The following is a 20,852-nucleotide window of genomic DNA, read 5'->3' on the forward strand; positions in this document are numbered from 1 at the left end:
TTAGAGTTAATTTGATCTTCAATGAAGATCAAATCAACCTAATTAGACAACGAAGTTAGAAAGGGGGGTAGAAGAGATGAGAGGAATAGAAGAAATAAGGGGCTCTAGATTGGCTTCTTTGATCCAAAGAGAAGGGTCAAAGGGGTCAATTAGAGAGGTTGAGAGGGAAATTTTGTTTGGTTTGGTTGGTTTTGTAGGTTTGATAATTCACAAATAACTTCACTATTAGATAATAAAAAGGGAATTTTAATCTCCTAGAAATCGAAGTTTTTTATAGTTTTTTTTAATGTGCACTAGGTAAGTCACTCAATTTCTCCTTTCAATCTCAGTAAGGGCTTGTACATTTCACTCAAGCCAAGCGATTTAAAAGTTCAGACCAAGATCAAGAAGAACGAAGAAGAAATTTAACTAAAACATCATCCAAAATACACTAGAAGTTCAAATACAAAGAAGAAAAAAATACCAAATAGGTTGATCCAAGCTGAAGCTCCTCTCTGTCTTGCACCTGTGATAGAGCAACATCCAGAATAACCCCCTACTCTCGAAATTTGGCTTTTATACTTAACTGGTGAAAATTACCATTTTACCCTTGTTCAGTAATTAATTTTTATCCATCAATGTAGGCTAGATCTGGATGATATATCCCATACAGATAGATAGAGGAGGTCAAGACGAGCAAATCCATAAAACAATAATCTCAATCGAACTTCAGGATCAAAAGTTATTAATAAATGAAAATTGACCAATCGTAGCCATTGGATCAATTTCCATTCATTTAAGTTAATTTATTTTATGCACGCAACATGGTGTCATTCCCTGATTGTCCGATGTATTTAAACTTTAAAAATCAGGTTCAATCTCGTGGTGCCACGTACCCCCTGTCTTGAAATCAAAAATAAAGAAAAAACAATAACAATAAACATAATATGTAGCAATTTTCATTTACCTGTGCGCCCTTCATACTTTGACCCAATCACAAAGTGCCAAGTCATCTCGCATGCGTGGACTTTGTATGCACAACACGGGAGGTGAACTTACCTCCTAGAGAGAGAATGTCCTACAATTTTTCAAAACAGCCCCTGATTAAATACACATGCACAAAATGATGCCGCCCGAAAAATAAATATGCATATATCTTTTTCGCTTTCCCTCTCCATTTTTTCCTTAAAACCATTAAATAAATCAAGATGAATTCCATTTAAACCCTGAAACTATATTTTAATGCTTACAACCACGACCGAGAGCTGTTTTAGGGGTATAATTGCAACACATATTTACGAAAAGCCCCTGGAAGTTTGAAACTCATTTTCTCCTTGTAAATATATCCTTTTCCTCTTAAAAAATTCCTCTCTTCCTCAAATAAAATCCCAGAAAAATCCAAAAGATCCTAAAAAATTCCAGGAAATTCTAGAAAATTCAGTAATTCATCTCCACACTAATTAACCTGAAAATTAAAATTTAAACCTGCCATTTTCATTTAAAAATAATTATTTTAAGCTTAAATAAATCCTAGATAATTCATAAAATTAACAGAAAATTAGGGAAAAATCAGAAATCACTTGGAAACATTAATTACATGTAAATATATGATAACAAACCCATTTTAAACTCTTTAAGTGCATAAAATTGTGCTAATTGCTTGAAATAAATACCAAATTGAGGGTGTTATCATTTAGTCCCTTTGGATTTGGTACCATGATCTTCTTTCAAAGGAATCATTCTCTATTCTGATCACAAGGCATTGAATATCTTCATCTCAAAAAAAAAAATCCTAGAGTTTAGTACATCCAGTGAATACCTTTGTTTTGAAGCCCAAGGGGAGATGAGAATCAAGTTGCTGATACCCTAAGTAGATGAATCCATTTGTTGAATGTCATGAAAATTGAAGTGCCTGGATTTCAAGAGTTGTAAGATCCATATTCATATTGCCTTGAGTTTTCACTCATCATTCAATCTTTAGCAAAAGGACCTACACAAACGACCAAAAATTATACTGTTGAATATGTTTTCTTTTATCAATGCCAATGCACTGCACATACTTTAGAGATTTTCTGGTTTGGGAAATACATGCCAAAGGTGTAAGTTGTCACTTTGGTCAAGATAAGGCCATCACCTCAGTTCAACTTTAGTTCTTTTAGCCTTCTTTGATGCAAGATGTGGCAAATGACTTATCTCATCACATAATGTGCGCATTGGCTAAGCAGGAGAAACCAAATTCTGGACTTCATGCTCCCCTTTTGGTTCCTTGTAGACCATGGGATGATGAGAGCAATCACTTTGTTTGGGGCTTCCAGACACTCCCAGACATCATAACTCCATTATGGCTACTGTTGATTATTTTCTAAAATGGTCCATTTCATTCTTGGCTCTAAACCATCTTATGCCTCACATGTTTTTCAACCCAATTTTTATGAAGACATTCATCTCCATTATCTTCCCAAGAGTATTCTATCTGATATAGATGTTTGTTTTACTAGTTATTAATGATAAAAACCTTTGGCGTCTATTAAGTACTACCTGTAAATTCTATATGACTTTTCATCCCCAAATAGATGGTGAAACCAAGGATGATAATACTAGACTAGGTAATCTTCTACGGTCTTTGGTCGGGGATAACCTCAAATTTTGGGATAGTACTACACCACACATTGAGTTTGCCGGTAACATGTCTACCAATATCACCACCAGCACGAGTCCTTTGATTCTAACTCATAAACCTACTGATTTGATTCCCATGTCTGCGCATGCTAGAGTCTCAAATGTTGGAGAGTCATTTTCTACACATATTACAAGTATGTGAGAGGAAATTCATAATCACATCATGAATATGAATAGATCATATAAAGAGAGTGCATATTTGCATCATCATATAAAGGTAATATGGTCATGGTGAGGGTAAGGTCAAAGAAATTTTCTCCCATGCAGGCTACTAAACTCTATGCTTGTAGTGTTGGGCCATTCCCAATCTTCAAATAAGTAGGGTGAAATGCCAATGTTGTCGTTACTCCCTCTATGAGGGAGATAAGCTCCACTTTCAATGTCTTGGATTTGGTCTTCCAAAAAGCCCTACCTCCTTCATCTAAAAAGCCGTCCCTACCCAAGGCCTCTTTGGAGAAAAAGTTTTCACATCCACTCCCCCCCCATAATCCTTCGACAAGAATGAAAACATCAAGAAAATACTATATGAGGTAATGTCTTCACCAAGAGTGGAATGTTGCAAAAGTTTCTTGTTCATTGGAAAGAAAAACCATTGATGGATGGCTCATATATCACATAATACAACTCAGGAGGTTTATGTCTTGACCTGCTGGTCACACTAAAACTCCCTAATGCCAACTTATCAGAGCCTAGTTCTTTTTACCTCAAGCGAATTGGGGGAGAAAAAACTCGTGAGTCTAGTTATTTTGTCTCCCCCTATGTCTATAAATTGTCCATTGTTGTATGATTAATTTGGGTTGTTTACTAAGGTAAAATTTCCTTCTCATGAGCTATCATAAATTCATTTCTATTATCGAAGCTAATGGAGGGGGCTGAAAATATCATCCAGCGTCGTCCCACGCCATGTCATCTCACGCCATGCACCACTGAACTGCCCACTCCACCACACCTCTCAATGCAACGCGCCATCGTCCTACCTTCCATTAGTGCCATCCCATGCCATCTACTTTATAACATCATGCATGCCATGCAGCATTCATTCTACTAAGCTGATTTCGTAGTTTTTCCCCTAAGGGTAAAATTTACATCGTTGTGAATTTGAGGTTAATCAATAATATTTATAAACCTTTACTCATAAATAATTGAATTAGTTAGTGATGGGTACAACTCATCTCAATAGGGAATGAATCTTAGGGATATAGTTCTCTTTATAGGGTGAACTTGGAATGACGAGATGGAATAACGATACTTCCTATTTAAGGAGAATGAGGCATAATACATGAATGGAGGGAGTATAACTAGAGAGTAAGAAGACATGAAGTGGCGAAGGTGAGAGGGGATGAAGATGATGTTGTAGGACATGGTGATGAAGGTAGTGAAAATGAAGTAGAGTGAGGATTGAAATGTGGGTTGATAGAGCTTTAAGTTTTCTTAAGCGAATGGAGAGGGGAAACATTAGGAGATCGTGATTGCATAGGTGATATGTGAGGATGATGGTTGATGATAATAGATAGGGGTGTATATGGATGAGGATTGATTGGAGTGATAGATGAGCTACCTAGATGTGTTGAAGAATAATCAATGTAAGGCAAGAGGCTAACCTTAGATCTCTATGATCTGCCAGGATAAAGGCACCTTCTTAATGCCTCCCCACTTCTCTTTTGATCATCTCCAAGCACTAAAGACACCAACAACACCTATGTCGGACCTTCAGAGCTTCACTTTCTTTTAATCTGCCTCACAAGGAGGAAATAAGTTTAAATATGTTTTTAACAAAGATGGGCAGCTCAATTTATAGATCCAACCATATGGACGGATAAAAGACATAAAGATGAAGCTACCCTTAAAAGGATTGCTCACTCATAGTTATGGGTCACCACATATCAAGCCTGGTTTGCTCTCCTCACCTTATTTAGCGTCATCATGTTATTTTGTAAGGGTTTTGTCTCGTCATGACATTTAATATGAGGATTTTCTCAGAATTTTCATCTTCATTTGTGATGAACGAATCCCATTGAGCCACATGTCACATTCTGAAAAAGAGATAAAAGGTATAAAGATGAAAAACTTTAGATTAGTTAGCGTGCGTCCCGTTAGCACGCCTCCTTTCAAAGCCACTCACAAAATGAAACATGTGCAGCGCGTGTACATGTGGTACCATGTGTCTCGTGACACGTGAGGCAACTGCAACTTTTGACTAGTTCGAAAAAAGAAAAAAAATATTTTTTAAGTCTTTGCTCCTTTGTATCCGCATAGCATTTGTTGCAAAAAAAGAAAGTTTTTTTTGTTGGGCCACATCATCCTATGCTGAAAAAGTTAAAAAGAAAAAAACATTAAACCTTCAATGTCATTATGGCATTGCTAATCGTGATGCCATAATGGTCTTTGATTAATGAATCATTGACACCAATCATTAATGAAGTTTAATGATTGGTTGTCGCCAATCATTTATCTTGATCTTTGGTTGGTCATCATTCAACAAATCGAACGACAATACATGACATTGCAGAAATAAAAGGCTTAAACATTTCAAAATTCACATTAAATGAATTATATGCCCCAAAACAATATATATGTATATATCTACTTAGAGAAATCATATATTTATGAAGATAATTTTAGAAAATTCATGGGAAATCAGATTTTTGATTCAGAAAGTTATTTTGTTTAATAATATGTTGTCAGAAAAATCCATAAAAATATGTAAAAGTGCACAAAATTTGTAAAATCATTTTAAAATTATTTAATCATTTTAAGATTGGTAACGTGGATATTTAATCAATTTAATGCAAATAAACATGTAAATATGATCAAATTAACATACTAACAATGTATGTTATCACACTATGACCCTACGTTCTTTCATTTAGTGTCCCTACATGCCATATGTGTCATGTACACCATCTGGTTCACTTTGCCACCGCAGCCACATTGCATGCATTATCTAGTGGCCCATGCCATCTGAAATTCTCACCATAGTCCTATGTTGCGTCTAGAGTTGGGCGCCCATCTGGCCTCGTCAAAGTACATCTCATCCGACCAGCTAGTGGGCAGCCAATGTTTTGCATCATCCTACCACACCATGCAAAGGTCCATGCTTTCTTGTTTGGTTATTTATTTTACTCCTTTTAGTATTTTCTCATATGTGTTTTCACAACCATTGAACTGTAGAATATGTTAGCAAAATAAGCTGTGATTTCTTATAATTCATTGTTTGATATTTTGGACTTTGAGCTTTCTTTTTCTACAGTTGTAAAATAGTACTCCTACCCTTCGACGATAAACAGGACTGCACTATCACTATTTTCACTAGATTTAAAGTTTTTGGAATGATGTTTTGATTTATAATCTGGGTAGCCTTTAGTTGTCTATTGCGTGTCAGTCCTAGTCATCATGCATCATGATAACATGCATTTTTAGTACCTTATATTATCATATTTACATGTTTATCTGCATTAAATTACTCATATTTTCATCTTATCAAGCTTAAAATGATTAAATCTATTTTTAGAATGAATTTCTGAATTTTATGCATTTTTTGGGATTTTTATAACCATATATTCTAAAAGAATATAATTTTTTAAGACAGAATATGATTTATCTGGAGTTTTTCAACATTAAATTTGGAAAGATATGATTTTTATGAGCCAAAATATATATTTATATGTATTTTTGGGCTTTTATTTTAATTACTATGGATTTTTAAATGTTTTAAGCTGCACCGCCATGTGTCGTCGTTCGATTTGCCAAACGGCGACAAATCATAGTGCTTTATGATGATTGACGCCAGCCAATCATTAGCTGAGTTAATGATTTGCGTCAGCCAATCATTAATCAGGCAATCATCGCTTTGCAATTCGCAAAGCGATGATTGCATTTATGCCTTACGAAAAGTTTTTTGTTTCTTAATGAGCAAGATGACATGGGCGAATAGAAAAAACAGATGCCTTTTTTTAGCAGTAAATGCTACGTGGACCGAGGAGCAAAAGACAAAAAAAGGTTTTTTTGTTCTCTCTTTTTCGATTCTGACGACACTGATGTGGCACGCTCTACGTGTCGCCACGTCAGCACGAATCTTCTCTCTCTTCTTCCTTTATTTGTTTTTTTCTTTTGTCTTTTGTCTCTTTCTCCTTTTTGTCTTTTCGTTCTCCTAGGTGCACGTGGCACGGGAAACAATGAGTGCGTGAAAAATACAAAGTGGCATGGAAGCCATAGCGATTGGAATATTCAACGGAAACAAAAATTGATGGCGATGATGAAGAGAGAGAAAATTTCAATGGCTAAGATTTCTCGAACTTCAAAGGCCATAACTTTTGATCTACAGCTCTGATTTAGCTGAAATTTTTAGCACTGCTTCATCTTCCCCTCCTCTTTCTATCCATACCCCCTGATCTATAAATAGAGGCCTAGATCATTGTAAAATTCACCTTGAACTTGCTTCCTACTTTTGTGGGCTGATTGAAAGATAGTGAGTTTTGAGATCCATCAAGAGTGTTCTTGGTGTCCTGAGTGTGTGGGAAGAAGCATTGGAGAAGCGGAGGAGCTTACTGGCACTCATAAATCGCCATGATCTTGGCGGAATGGAAGGATCTAAGGTAAGTGTCTTCGCCTTACGTTGTCTCTTTCCCGTCACTATAATTAACATAATTAGGGTTTGTAATCATACTTGCACTCTCATTTTACTATTTTTTTCTCGTCCCTTCATCCTCGCCACCGTACCACTCCAAATTCACTCATTATCTTCATTCATACCATTGTTCATCATCATGTCCATCCCGTACATTTACTCTTTTATTTTAGTTAAAATTAACTTATACCTTACATATTTTTAGTTTCTGTCGATCCTCTCGTTGATCACCACTAGTCCAAGAAAGAAATTCCTTAAATCATTGTTCCCCATGGAGACGATTCGTACTCATCACTAATGATATCAGACGTTGTCTAGGACTTCGTCCAGTCGGCATCGAGTATGATGACTAAGTACCGATAAGAGATGGTGGTATCGAACGTCGGCGGTGTCGTCATCCAACGGATAAACCCTAACGGGTTGATGTAACTATGATGCAATGAATGAGTGCCCTACGTGTTGTACGTGCAGGCTCCGACTCGAGGGAGACGCTGAGCTCTGAGCTTGGACGGGGTCGCCGCGTGATGGCAACAGTGGCCTTTCGAACCTCGTTGGAGCGACAAAGGCATCTACAGCTGAACAGATTTAATTCGTAGGGCTCGCATGTAATGGACAGATTCGTCTATACCGGTAAGACACTCGTGACATTGTAGTTCTCTCAATTTGCCTCTCTCACCTACCTAGCCTGAGCACGGTGGAGTCGAGACGAAACTATACTGCTAGAGATAATTAAACGAGCAATGGGAGAGGATGACGTACCTCATCGGCGTGTTGCTCGTGGTGCAGACTCGTTGACGGTAGCGACGCTCAGAGCAGGTGTGATGGAGCCAACGCCGGAGAGCTGATGGCGGCTCGTCAGGCGATGCATTGATGCCAGAGCGTAGGTAAAGGGCCGAAGAAGAGAGGAAGCGGTGAAGTGACCGCAATGGTGACGTGGCTCGAGCAAGTCTGTTAGGCTTGTTAGAGCTAATGAGTACTAGTCGCCCGGGCAAGACACCTTGCAGGTGTGAGCGGCGATGTTCCTTCACAGGTGGGAGCAGGGTCTCGGAGGCGGGTCAAGCCGTCAAGATCAGGCAGAAGGCGGGGGCTGGATCATCGCCTCTGCGTCGTGAGCCAGGTGGGTCATTCTTGGTTGAGTAGTCTGATGGATTTCTCACCCAAGGCGGCCCCGGTCAGGAGGACGTGTCCAAGAAAGGGGGCTGTTGACCGATTCTCGATCGGTTGGTTCTACTCTCGGCAAGGCGAGTATAGCCTAGCAAGTCGTCGACCGCGGCGAGCCCCGGGTGAGCGAACTGCCATTGACTAACTCCCGAGCAGGAGAATTCACGGTCAGGGGATCTCCTGGTCGAGCGAAAATCCCAATTGAGCGATTCTAACCTGGCGAGTTTGCGACCATGGTGAACTTCGGCCGTGAGATTCGCATCTAGGATGATTTCCAACTGAGTGAATTAGCAATTTCAGGCGATCGACAGAGATCCCGGCTATGGCAGACTGGGATCGATCTAAGTCCTGGCCGCCCACGGCTTGCATAAAATTCACGCCTGTGACATCCTCAAGCCAAGGAGAGTTCAAATTTGGGGGTACGAGTCTTCAGCGTCACATCTAGGGTGCAATCAATTTCACCCGTTGACCAGCAAAACGCGGGCAGGATGGTAGAATTTGGGACTAGTTTTGGGTCGTCGATCTTCTGCGGGTAGGGGGGGGTCCAGGGAGGAGGAATTAGAGAAGGAAGAGGGAAGAGTTCGATGAGTCTCCCCTTCTTCCTCCTGGTAAAATCTCCTTCCTAGAGGCTTCACGGATTCCTCTCTTCCCCCCCTTTGTTGATTTCTCTCGATGGAGGGGGGGTGAGACCAAGAACGATAAACAAACTGATGTAACACGTTGACAGCCGGGATCGACGGCACGTGTTACGTCACAGGAATGTGCGGAGGGTATATAAATGATGCCAATTGATGCAATTTTAAGAACTCTAATGAGCAGTAAGTACGGTCCGACGAAGGTGAACAATACAATAAATTCCGACAGATGAATAGATCAAGGTAGACTCTAGATGACCCTCAGAATCTACACAAACAATTACAACGAGAGAGGCATTTTACGGCCCGACGGAGTTAACCCTTTACTGACAGTAACCTATTCGTCAATCGCAAGAAACTCCTATCTCTCGACAAAGTGGCTATCCTATCCAATCTTTATCGATACAATTGGCAGAGGAATACGATAGGGAAAGACGGCACTGTAGAAAGTAATGATACTAAACGAATGGGGAAAGAGCAGGAAGCTAACCCAATGTTGCACGCTTCAGGAGACACCCGGGAACCGAAACCCTTGGCAAGAGAAACGTGAGCGCACGGTTGGAGTGATAGCTGCGTGCACGAAACGGCATGTTGCAGAGCGAGCTACGGGCTATGCAGGAAATGCAGGGTGGTGTGGACGTGCTCCGCAGGGCTGGCAGCGTTCAGGCAGGGCGTGCACTGGGATGAGGTGCAGCACGTGGGAGCGCTGGCAGACGGTGGAGACGTAAGTGCACGAGCGGCACCGTCGGGCGCGCACCGCTGGCGAAGGGTGGGCGCAAGCGATCGGCGATGGGCGGCCGCACGCGGCAGATGTGGCTTTGCGAGCAGCCGCGCAGGGTGTTGCGCATGCGCGCGGCTGGCGGAGGTGGCCGCACACGGCAGAAAGAAACGGCGCACGCAGCCGGCGGAGTTGAGTGAGTGCGTTCGTCCGACGAGGAGGATACACGAGCGACACGAGGTACGCCGTCGGACTGAGGCGGAGCCGGCAGAGGAATCCGATGAAGACGACGAGCGAAATCTATGGCTTCTTGCGATTCTTGGAGAATAACCCCCAAGAACAACCTTCTTGAAATGTTTCTTCCAAGAAACTCGAATTGAAAACTTCCGTAAATCGGGCGAGGCCCAGAGTGATCTGGACGAGCGATGGCGCGACTACGATGGCACGATCTTCACGATCTCAATCTACGCTATCTAACTATCTCTAGCAAGAATGAAAAATGAAAGAACAACAAGGCAATCTGATTTCAAATTCTCAAGTCTAGTCTCTCCGTTGGGCATACCATCCCCTTATATAGGGAGGATGGGTGCCAGAGACGATTCTTAGAGGAGGAAACCGTCGCGAGACGAGGTCCTCCTCTTTACAAGCATTTCAAAAGTAAAAACGAAAACATGGACGAGGCCCAAAACAATGGCCCAATCCAATTGTTCAGAAAATTACAACTAAAGCAAATAATGAAGAGAACTTACGAATCATCATGCCGAATACTTGAATCTGGGGTCGCGGACATCAGCAAGAGCGGCTCAGTGTGGACAGCCTCGTCTTGTGTCGCTGTTGGTGCAATGGTCCCCCATCACAAACCTTCTTCTTAATTCCTAGTCTAGGGGGCTAGGGCGCCACCCTCTGCCCTTATAAAGGGGAAGAGGTCAATGGGCCCTCCCCCTTATTGGGTCAACAAAACAAGAAGGTCCGTTAGGGGCCCTTATAAATTGGGCCCCCATTACACATAGAAGGGGGGAGGGAATTTTAAAATAAAAATAAAAAAGAAAAGGAAAAGAGAAAAGGAAGGCCCCTTCCCATGACGATGAAAACGCGGGCACAGGACGTATCGCGGTGCAACAAAAACAGGACGATGAATATGAACAAAAAACACGAGACACGACTAGGAAAACAATGAAAAAACAAAATGCGATAATCGAGCATCTTCACACGGCTTTTGATGACGGTGGTCGGCGGCGTGGACGGCGTCGTCAATGATCCTTGATGGCATGCGTCATCAACTAACTACGTATTTTTAAGTACAGTTAAATATATTTTTATTGAATAATCTCAATCACCAACGATGAATTTTAACCCTAAAATTGAGATTATCACATCACTCCTTATACCTCTCCCTATATAGAATATATATATCATCATAAAGAAATAATTAAAATAACGGCAGACTCCAAACTGTATTATGCACTCTCCTTTATTCTCTCTCATGAACCAAAATGAAAATATATCTTATTGACAGAAAAGAAAGATGGATCTTTTATTAACACATAGTTAAGATTTATCATAATTAATGAATCAAAATATTCCCATTTCTCTTTTTCTCACTCTCTCATTTTACGTGGTATTTTTCCAGCCCAGGACTGGAGTAAAACTCTGCCTGCTGAACTACCACGATGTGTACGCCCTCTTTTCCATCAGAATTACAAATAATTACATCATTGTTAGTAGGAAGAGCCATCAATTATTAAACTTGAGCTTGGAGGTGATTTGTATATTGGATCTTTGATTGCTAAACTTATCTCCATCCAGCTAATATCACATGTTCATACTTTGAAGGGAAAATTGACAAATAGAGTATTAGAGATCATGAGCAGAAATCTCCAAGGGTTTCACGAGTGGGAGAGTTTAAATGAGGGAAGAATTCTTAATTCTTAGGGCCCATACGTTTCCATCTACAATATTTATATAAGAAAATAGTGTTCTCACTCTCTTTAAAGAAAATATCAATAGAAAAAAATTTGTGTAGAATATTCATATATTAATATGTTTACATTGGACTAATAATGACTGACCCGTGATGCAAGATGGAGGCACATGAGATGGGAGACAACGATGGCAAAGATGATGAAGATGGTGATGGTGATGATGCTAATGGAGAGAATGATGATGCAGAAGGTAGTGGTATAAATGGGGTTGATGGTGATGACAGTGCTGACCACAAGGATGTGGAAGATGACAATGAAAACTGGTGCAGATAAGGAGGACCTGGCTAGAATTGTGATTTGACTGGATAGCCAATAAAGTGCCCACGGGATAGGAGATGCTAGAAAGTTGATGGAGGATGCCACATTTGCTACAGAATTGGAGCAATGGGTGAAGGTGCGTTGACACCTCTTCTCTAGGCAAGTTGTGTGCAGTCAGTTGCGGGACAACATGCTCTCTATAGGCGAGTGATGTGTAGGATAGAAACAAGCCAGCTGCATATAAGTATCATGTTGGGACTGCCTTGGCACAGCAGTGGTGGTGATCCATAGGAAAATCTCAAGGTGAAAATGAAGTGGTTCTCCATTCAAAAAATTCACCATTGTCTACGTCAAGGGAGGGGGACTTAATAGCCTTTCTCATGAGATTTTTAAAGAACATCAAAAAAGGAATTTAAAAGGTATGCTATGCTCCACTCTTTTTCGCTACAGATCACCAGCTTTTTAATTGGTCAATTGATTTAACTTGCTGTTACTCACCACCCCATTTCTTGCCTTCAAATGGATGTGAGAGCTACACCACTTTGTGCCCAGCTTTCCTGGCACCCAGGAAGGAAAATTTCAAGAGTAGATTTGTTGGGCGCTGAGATAAATGTTGAGAAGTAGGATTTCTGGATATTTTTTACTTTTTATTTTATTTTTGCTTTAATGTTTGGACTCAATCAGTGAACACTTGATAAGGGCTTTTTAAGGAGGTCTCTTGAGGTCTTCATGAGTGAAAGACCTCATTATAAACATGTCACTGGCTTTTGGCAGATGTTCTAACCCTATCACTTCATCTTTTATAAATTTAATATATATGAAGATAATTTATTTCCTGTCCTCAATGTATTCAAATTAAATTAATCATTTTTTTTTCTTATATTCTCCTAAAATCCAACTAAAGGAGATAATCTGGAGCTAAGACTTTTCTTGGATCTGGTCAAGTTATTTGAGAATCTCATCTAAAGTTAACAGTGTTGGTGATTAGCAAGTTATTCAATATTTAAAGGATTACATCATCTGGAGATTAACCATGCATCTGATTCAGGACAACATGGTGATTGCATTTTATTGATGCCAAGGTGAGGGATTGGATCAGCAACCAGAAAACCAACATGGTCAAATCAAAACTTTAAATCTGCAAGTTGAGGATTATGAAAACCTCTTTAAACTTCATACACATTTTGGATATTTTTTCTAATATTCTTGACCTTCGTGTCAAGAATGATTTTATTACTGATGAATATTTTCAAGTTCCATGTGTGCACAAAGTTATAGAAATTCAATTGGATGAGGATCAATGGGCTAGAGCATCCCATGTAATTTTTAGAGCTATTTATTTGCGCTATTGGGCTAAATTGGAATGCCTTGTGCAAGAGGATATTATACACAAGTTTTTATATATTGTTGGCCTGTAATGCCTCAATCCTTTGCTACTTTCTTATACCCATATATCAAAATCCAATACCCAATATCTGATATCTGTCCCAATATTCAATACCTGCTACAGTGCCTAAATCCATCCCAATATCCTCATCTGACTCCAGAGCCTATGTCAAATGTGAGATTATTTAATATCAGATATCGGAGGGAAACATTACTGACTGCCGGATACTACTTTCAGTCTTCAACTTATACTAAGTAGTACTCGAATAATGGTCAAAATCTAATATATGGACTACTGGGCATAAAGTGTCATCCAGGACAAGGGGTGTTACGTTTATACCCTCTTCGAATCGGGCCAAACGGTCGGGTCAAAGCTAAAAAGCAGGAGGAAGATCCTCTCGCACATTCTCTCTTCTCACGTGACTACCAGAAACCCGAGAAAGGAACAGACGGAACAAAAGCCTTCACTGAATCACTGGAAGTTCTCCAGAGAATGAGGCGACATTAAGGCCAACTCTGACCGGGACTGACGCCCTTGACTGAGAGAGATAGACATAGACACACAGATAGGTAGAATAATTAGAGAGAAAGAGAGAGATATGGTGAAATATATGGAGAGAGAAAAGAAATAAGTATACATGAAGAAAGGTTTAGAGAGATATATAAGATAGAGGAAGCAAAAAACATTGAGACAGAGACATAAATGGGTGGTGAGAAAAAAGAAACACAAGGCAAGAAGTAATATTGATAGGAAGAGAGAAGAAAAAGTTTGAGAGAGGAAGAGAGTTACAGAAAAAGAGAGGAAGATGGAGAAAGAGAGAGGGGACAGAGCTGGAGAAGGCAAGGAGAGAAGATAGAGAAAAGGATGAGCAATAGAGAGAAAACGAGAGGTGGGGAGGGCTATCTATGTGAAGAATGGAACTTGTAGTGCTTGTCGACGGCGACGGAGACTTCCCAGGTGCAACTAAGACCCTTGGGAATGACGACGAGATCGCCGGCGGCGAATTCCACGAAATCAGAGGAGCCCTTTGTGAGCGCTTTCACCCTTCCCCGAAGAAGGTAGCATATCTCCTCCGCCTCAAACCTGAGCGGAAACCTCCCCGGGGGACATCCCCACCTGCCAAAAATCCTACTTTAGAGAGAGATAGATACATAGATCGATAGAGATAGATAGATACTGAGATACATATATAGATAGATAGAGAAAGACAGAAAGAGAAACATATTGGTAGATATAGATATACAAAGATAGATTGATGCTGAGATAAATATGTAGATAGATAGAGAAAGAGAGAGAGAAATAGATTGATACTGAGATAAATATGTAGAAAGAGAGAGAGAAATAGATAGATACTGAGATAGATTGAGAAAGAGAGAGAGAAATAGATAGAAAGAGAAAGAGAGAGAGAGAGAAATAGATAGATACTGAGATGGATAGAGAAAGAGAGAGAGAAATAGATAGATAGAGAAAGAGAGAGAGAGAGAGAAATCGATAGATACTGAGATAGATAGAGAAAGAGAGAGAGAGAGAGAGAAATAGATAGATACTGAGATAGATAGAGAAAGAGAGAGAGAAATAGATAGATACTGAGATAGATAGAGAAAGAGAGAGAGAAATAGATAGATACTGAGATAGATATGTAGATATATGGAGAAAGTGAGAGAGAAATAGATAGAGAGGTCCAGAGAGGGCGATAGAGAGATAGAGATGGATAGATCCATAGATAGACGTCTAGAGAGAGAGAGGGAGAGAGAGAAAGAGAGAGAGAGGAGAGAGAGAGAGAGAGGGAGAGAGAGGGAGAGAGGAGAGAGAGAGAGAGAAGAGGAGAGAGAGAGAGAGAAGAGAGGAGAGAGAGAGAGAGAGAGAGAAGAGAAGAGAGGAGAGAGAGAGAGAGAAAGAGAGGAGAGAGAGAGAGAGAAGAGAAGAGAGGAGAGAGAGAGAGAGAGAAGAGAAGAGAGGAGAGAGAGAGAGAGAAAGAGAGGAGAGAGAGAGAAGAGAGAGAGAGAGGAGAGAAGAGAGGAGAGAGAGAGACAGAGAGAGAGAGAGAAAGAGAGAGAGAGAGAGAGAGAGAGAGAGAGAGAGAGAGAGAGAGAGAGAGAGAGAGAGAGAGAGACTTACTTCGGCCAAGACCTGACGCCAAGCTCCGCCAGACGAGCCTCCGGCGGATTTTTCTCCACGATGATGCCGAGACCGTTGGACGATGTAAAAGGTCCCACCGTTTCTCCGTTGGCCTGCGACGCCATCGCCGAATGTCTCCTTCCCTATCGTCTATGGAACAGAATAGATAGACAGATAGATATATATAAATATATATAGAGAGAGAGGAGGAGAAGAAGACGAAGAAGAGGAAGAAGCGTGATGAATGGAGTAACGGTAAGAAAAAAAAGGCGGGCTTATGAAGAGAGATATAGCGACGAGGTCTGCGGATACTGGATATCACTTGGGTGATATATAAAGAAAAGAGAGATGGAGAGAGAGAGAGAGGAGAGTGAGTGAGTGATGACCCGTGAAAAGATTCGGCGCATTCGTGTGTTTGACTGGGCCAGTTTACGGAATGATCAAGAGCCTTCACGCCAGCTTTCACTGATGTCTTTCTTTCTCACTCTGGCCGACATCCATGAGTCTACTGAGATAGATCTTCCTACCCTCTCTTGACCGGCATTTCTCCCCAATCATAAGATGCCACGTTAGCAGCTGCAGCACATAAAGAGAGAGAAAGAGTGATGATAAAGCTAATGAGACGGACAAAGATACTGGCCAGAGGGAAGAATTTTGACCCAAAGTGAAGCCTCGACAGACAATAAATGAATAGGTTACCTGACAGCATGATCGGTAGAGGCAAGTGGAGACAAGTACTTTGACCATTGACCAGATGCGGCCGCCGTCGTCACAGACGACACCCGTCGTCATGCGGAAGAACGTCGACTGTGAAGACTGCGCCGTCTTTTTTCCGCAACTGTGGCAGCTGGTCTGAGCATCCCTGGCCTAAATAAGCCGGCAGCTAAACGATGAATTAGCCTTTGTGTGAAAAAAATTAATATCCAGATGAAGAAGAATGAGAAGTATAAGAATAGGAAGAATAAGAATAAGAAGAGGAATGAGAAGAATAAGAATAGGAAGAATAAGAATAAGAAGAGGAATGAGAAGAATAAGAATAGGAAGAATAAAAATAAGAAGAGGAATGAGAAAAAGAATAGGAAGAGGAAGAAGACGAATAAGAAGAAGTAAAATAATAATCATAATAAGAATAATAATGATAAGAATAAAAACAATAATAAGAGGATGAAGAAGAAGAGGAAGGAAAGAGCGACAGACTTAGGAGTCTAACCTATTTTTATTGATTATATTTCGTCAGATAAAAATATCGTATTTATAGTGTTGATGTAAGTGGTTAACCTTGTCGGTAAGTGGGTGGCTGATATGTGGTTAACGCGTGTTGGATCAATGAACGGTGAAGCTGTAGTCAAGTCCCGTCAAGAAACTTTATCTATTTAGATCAAATATCAGCCGGTAGGTTAAGTGTTTCCTTTATTAGATTTGAGAAACTGTTCCTTAATTGCAAGATTTCGAATGATGTCGCTCGTCTGGGCATTCCGGGCCTCATGAACCCCGCTACACGATGAAGAAGCCTTAGTGTAAAAGAAATAAAGAACCAGAAGAGGAAGAGAAGAAAAAGAAAATAGAGAGAGATAAAGGTGTCGTGTCTCCGATCATTATTGAACATACTGCTGCAAATAATTAAGTTACAGATATGATATTTATAGTGTTTATGTGAGAGACGAAATGTGTGGCTAAGTGCGTGATTGATATATGGTTAAGTCCGTTGGACGAGAGTCCGGTGAATCTGAAGTTAAATCGCGTCAAGTGTTTTTCAATCTTTAAATTAAATCTCACTTTCGTTTATCATATTTAGGGTACTGTTCCGTTTAAATAGGACATGCCAGGTCCTAAGAACCCGGCAGCTACACGATAAAGAATCCTTTGGGAGGAGAAATTCAAGGTCCAGATGAAGAAAAAGAAGAAGATAATTAAAGAAATGGAAGAGGCAAATAGAGAGAAACAGGAATAGAGTAACCGATTGATTGGTAATAATCTATCAAAGAGTTGAATTAAAATATTGTATTAATGTCATTATATGCTTGTTAAACTTATGATTAAGTTTGCGGTTTTTTCTTTTTACTTCTTAACTTGTGGTAGTAACAAGACCACGAAGGGAACAAAACTTTCGGATGAAATATTCCCACCCATGTCAAGTTCGTCCGTTATTAACCCTTCTGCGGCTCTCGGTCAGGAACTACTCCAGCCCTTATAACGATGGTCTGCGAACACTCTTTTTCCCTTTTCACCGCTACGAGACATCCGCCGCTTTTGCCCTTGAATTCCCTTCTTTATGCGCCTCTTACTCATGTGCTGGTGTATGTGTTCTGCGGTATTTAAAAGCGGAACACCATATTGCCTCCTGTAGCAAGATCAAGGGTGTGTGATCAAGGATGGGTAGAAGATCAGAGTGTGAGGAGGAAAGGGCCGTGGGACAGGGCAGAACATCAATCGCAGGGAAGGGGAAGAAAGTGAATTGAGGGTAACATAGACAGCCAAACGTTTGTAAGAAAGAATAGTCAGGTGTAGTGAATAAACGTTCAAAAGGAGATGTATTATAAAGAACAGAAGTGGTCAGACGATTAATAAGAAAAGCAGCTGTGGCGACAACGTCATCCCATAACTTTTTAGGCATATGAGCAGTATGAAGTAGAGAGAGCAGTTTCAATTAAACGACAATGCTTCCTTATGTCTCGCCGAGGAACGTAGCTTTGGGCAAGGTTGGTGACTTCAAATGGTATAAACCATTCTTCATGGTTCCTTGAAGAAGAACTTGGTGGGTGAACTTGTCCTTCACAAGGCAATAAGAATTGCGAAACTTGACATAAGCATTGTTGTCATTAGTAAACTTGTGAGTGGACAGTAATTTTTTGGTAATGTGTGGCACATGAAGAATATCTTTTAAATAGAGAGCTTTACTAGAGGTGGAGATGGTGGAGGAGCCAATGGAGAGGATTTTCAGACCTGCGCCGTTATCAACATGAAGTTGATCATTGTCGTTATATTCCTGCGTGTGTTAGATTCTGCTGATCATCAGTAGTAAGATGGGTGGCACCGCTGTCAGGATACCAGGCAGCAGTTTCAGTGGATGCAGCAATGTACGCTTGAGCTGACGATGAATCTCGATGTCGAGATCTCCAAGTAGGATACTTTTTCTGCAACGTGAGAGCATAGGTGGCATCGGGGTTGGAATAGTTGATTCGGACCCCTCCTTGTCCTCTAGGTTGGAAAGAGCTGTCTCGAGTGTAACTGGATTCTCGTTGTTGAAATTGAGTTGAGGGCGGCTGATGGAGACGCAGTGGCTGACGAGATGATGCTGGCATCAAAGAAGCGTGGACATTGTGTGCAGCGCGAGGAAACTGGAGAGTCTCTTCCTCTTGCATAAACATAAGGAAGGCTTAATGGGCTTTGAGATTGGTCACGATCTCATCGACGGTTAAGTGGCCAAAATTAGCATTGATGCTTACAGAGAACTAAGTGTAGGCAGGGCCAAGTCTGCACAAGAAAGTGAATGCATCAGAAGATTCATTTGTGGGTTGTCCAACGAGCGCCAAACATTCAGTAATTGATCTGAAGTGCTTCACATATTCATCAATGCTCATGGAACCTTTTGTCATATTGTGATATTGCAGTTGAAGCTTCATTAAGCAAATTTGATTCCAGCCAGCAAAAACATTCTCCAATTTTTCCCATGCTTCACATGTAGATCTTGCTTTGCTGATATGAGTAACGACGGATTCGGAGATAGTTTGGTGAAGAAATCCCAATATCTGCTGATTGGTCTTCCACCATTTCTTGTACTCCGAATTGGCACTTGTGTTGCCTTGATCATCTGAAATAGAAATTGGGGAAGGTAATTCTTCTATGAAGGGCATTAAATCATACACATTGAGGAGAGGCAACATTGAACTCTTCCATGTTTAATAGTTCTCACAGGCAAGCTTCGTATACACCATAGATCTATCAGGAATCACAGCTGGGACTTGTCCCAAGCTTGTCATGCAGACCTCGTTGTTGAGGCTGGGGGTAGGTGCTGTTGCAGTACAAGAAGATGTCACATCAGAGAACGTTGCTCCTGTCATGGCTCTGATAGCATGTAGAAAGTTGATACAGCTAGAGAACAGAGTAGAAGAAGAGGAGAAAAGAGAAACGAGAATTTGTATTGTATATGTTCGCTAGTTGTTTACATTGATCACAGCTATTTATAGTTGTGAAATTCAGACAAATATATAGTCATTGCAATGGCTAGATTAAGAGAGTAATCCACGATGTTGAGTGTTTCCTGTACGAGATCCAGTCTGGACGGGAAGATGTTATAGTCCGACAAGGTAAATGTTTAGTCGGGATTTGCTGAGAGTTAAGTTGAAGCTGATTGGTCGGGTTTGATAGCTGCTGGAGATGTCGAGTTGGATGACTCGTTTACACCTCCCACAATCATTTTAAGCTTATCCTCATGCTTGAACTCTGGAAACTGCTGGACACAGTGTGAGCCGAGCTCCCACAGTTGCCTTCGAGAAGATTCTTGCACGGAGCGATCTTGAACAAGAACGAGGGAGAGAGGAGAAGGAGAAAGAAAAGAGAGAGAGAGAGAGAGAGAGAGAGAGAGAGAGAGAGAGAGAGAGAGAGAGAGAGAGAGAGAGAGAGACTGAGAGAGAAACTGAGAAGAGTGCTAGATCCAAATTAATCTAGGCATCTATAAGTTTCCTTTCAATGATATAATTTGGTGCTTGTATATTTGCTCATATCTATCTTTAATCCTACATTTGATCCTAGCTTCTAATTCTATTAACTAGTATAGGGTATGTGCTGACTTTGCGAGTTGCTGACACCTTTTCCTCAATAGCCCGTCAAGGGCAACAGCTAGAAGAGGCTTTGAGCCTGTCCCTTAGCTGAATGAAATGCAATTGGGAAGTGGCTTTTTGAGGGTGTCTACAAGCTGTCCTTCACTTGAGATGAACTGACTTTTTAAAGATTCAGCTACAAACTGCTCCCGTACAAAGTGAAACGCAAATTTGATGTGCTTTGTCCGATTGTGGAAAACTGGATTGGCAAGCAAGTATGTGGCCCTCATGTTGTCGCACCACAGGATTCGAGATGAGGATGTTCGAACTTGAAGATTTTTCCAGAGAGATTGAATCCATAATACTTCAGCAGATATATTGGCCAGTGCTTAGTACTCAGCTTTGGTGCCTGATCTGGGAACTCTTCGTTGATTCTAGAGCTCCAAGAAAACAAGTTTGGGCCTAAATAGATTAACAAAGCATATGTATTAGCAGAATACATCTTTTGACACACTCTGTTAAAAGCAAAGTCTATGTCTTGTACTGTT

At 40.7% G+C, this 20,852-nt stretch overlaps 1 protein-coding gene across 1 annotated transcript; it reads right to left on the bottom strand.

The window, feature by feature from the left end:
- Positions 1-13,873: 13,873 nt before the first annotated feature.
- LOC144700185 (uncharacterized) lies at positions 13,874-15,858 on the bottom strand. The gene is made up of 2 exons (XM_078571614.1): positions 15,545-15,858; positions 13,874-14,542 (listed from the first exon to the last, which is right to left on the bottom strand). Exons 1-2 carry the CDS (start codon positions 15,667-15,669, stop codon positions 14,326-14,328), a joined length of 342 nt encoding a protein of 113 aa, XP_078427740.1. The 5' UTR covers positions 15,670-15,858; the 3' UTR covers positions 13,874-14,325.
- Positions 15,859-20,852: the final 4,994 nt, after the last annotated feature.

Source organism: Wolffia australiana, chromosome 2 (genome assembly GCF_029677425.1).
Source record: "Wolffia australiana isolate 7733 chromosome 2, ASM2967742v1".
NCBI classification, from domain to species: Eukaryota; Viridiplantae; Streptophyta; class Magnoliopsida; order Alismatales; family Araceae; genus Wolffia; species Wolffia australiana.

Coding starts and splice junctions, on each gene's coding strand:
- LOC144700185 (XM_078571614.1), bottom strand. CDS start 15,669: ATGGCGTCGCAGGCCAACGGAGAAACGGTGGGACCTTTTACATCGTCC. Junction 14,543..15,544: donor GGCGTCAGGTCTTGGCCGAA/GTAAGTCTCTCT, acceptor GATTTTTGGCAG/GTGGGGATGTCCCCCGGGGA.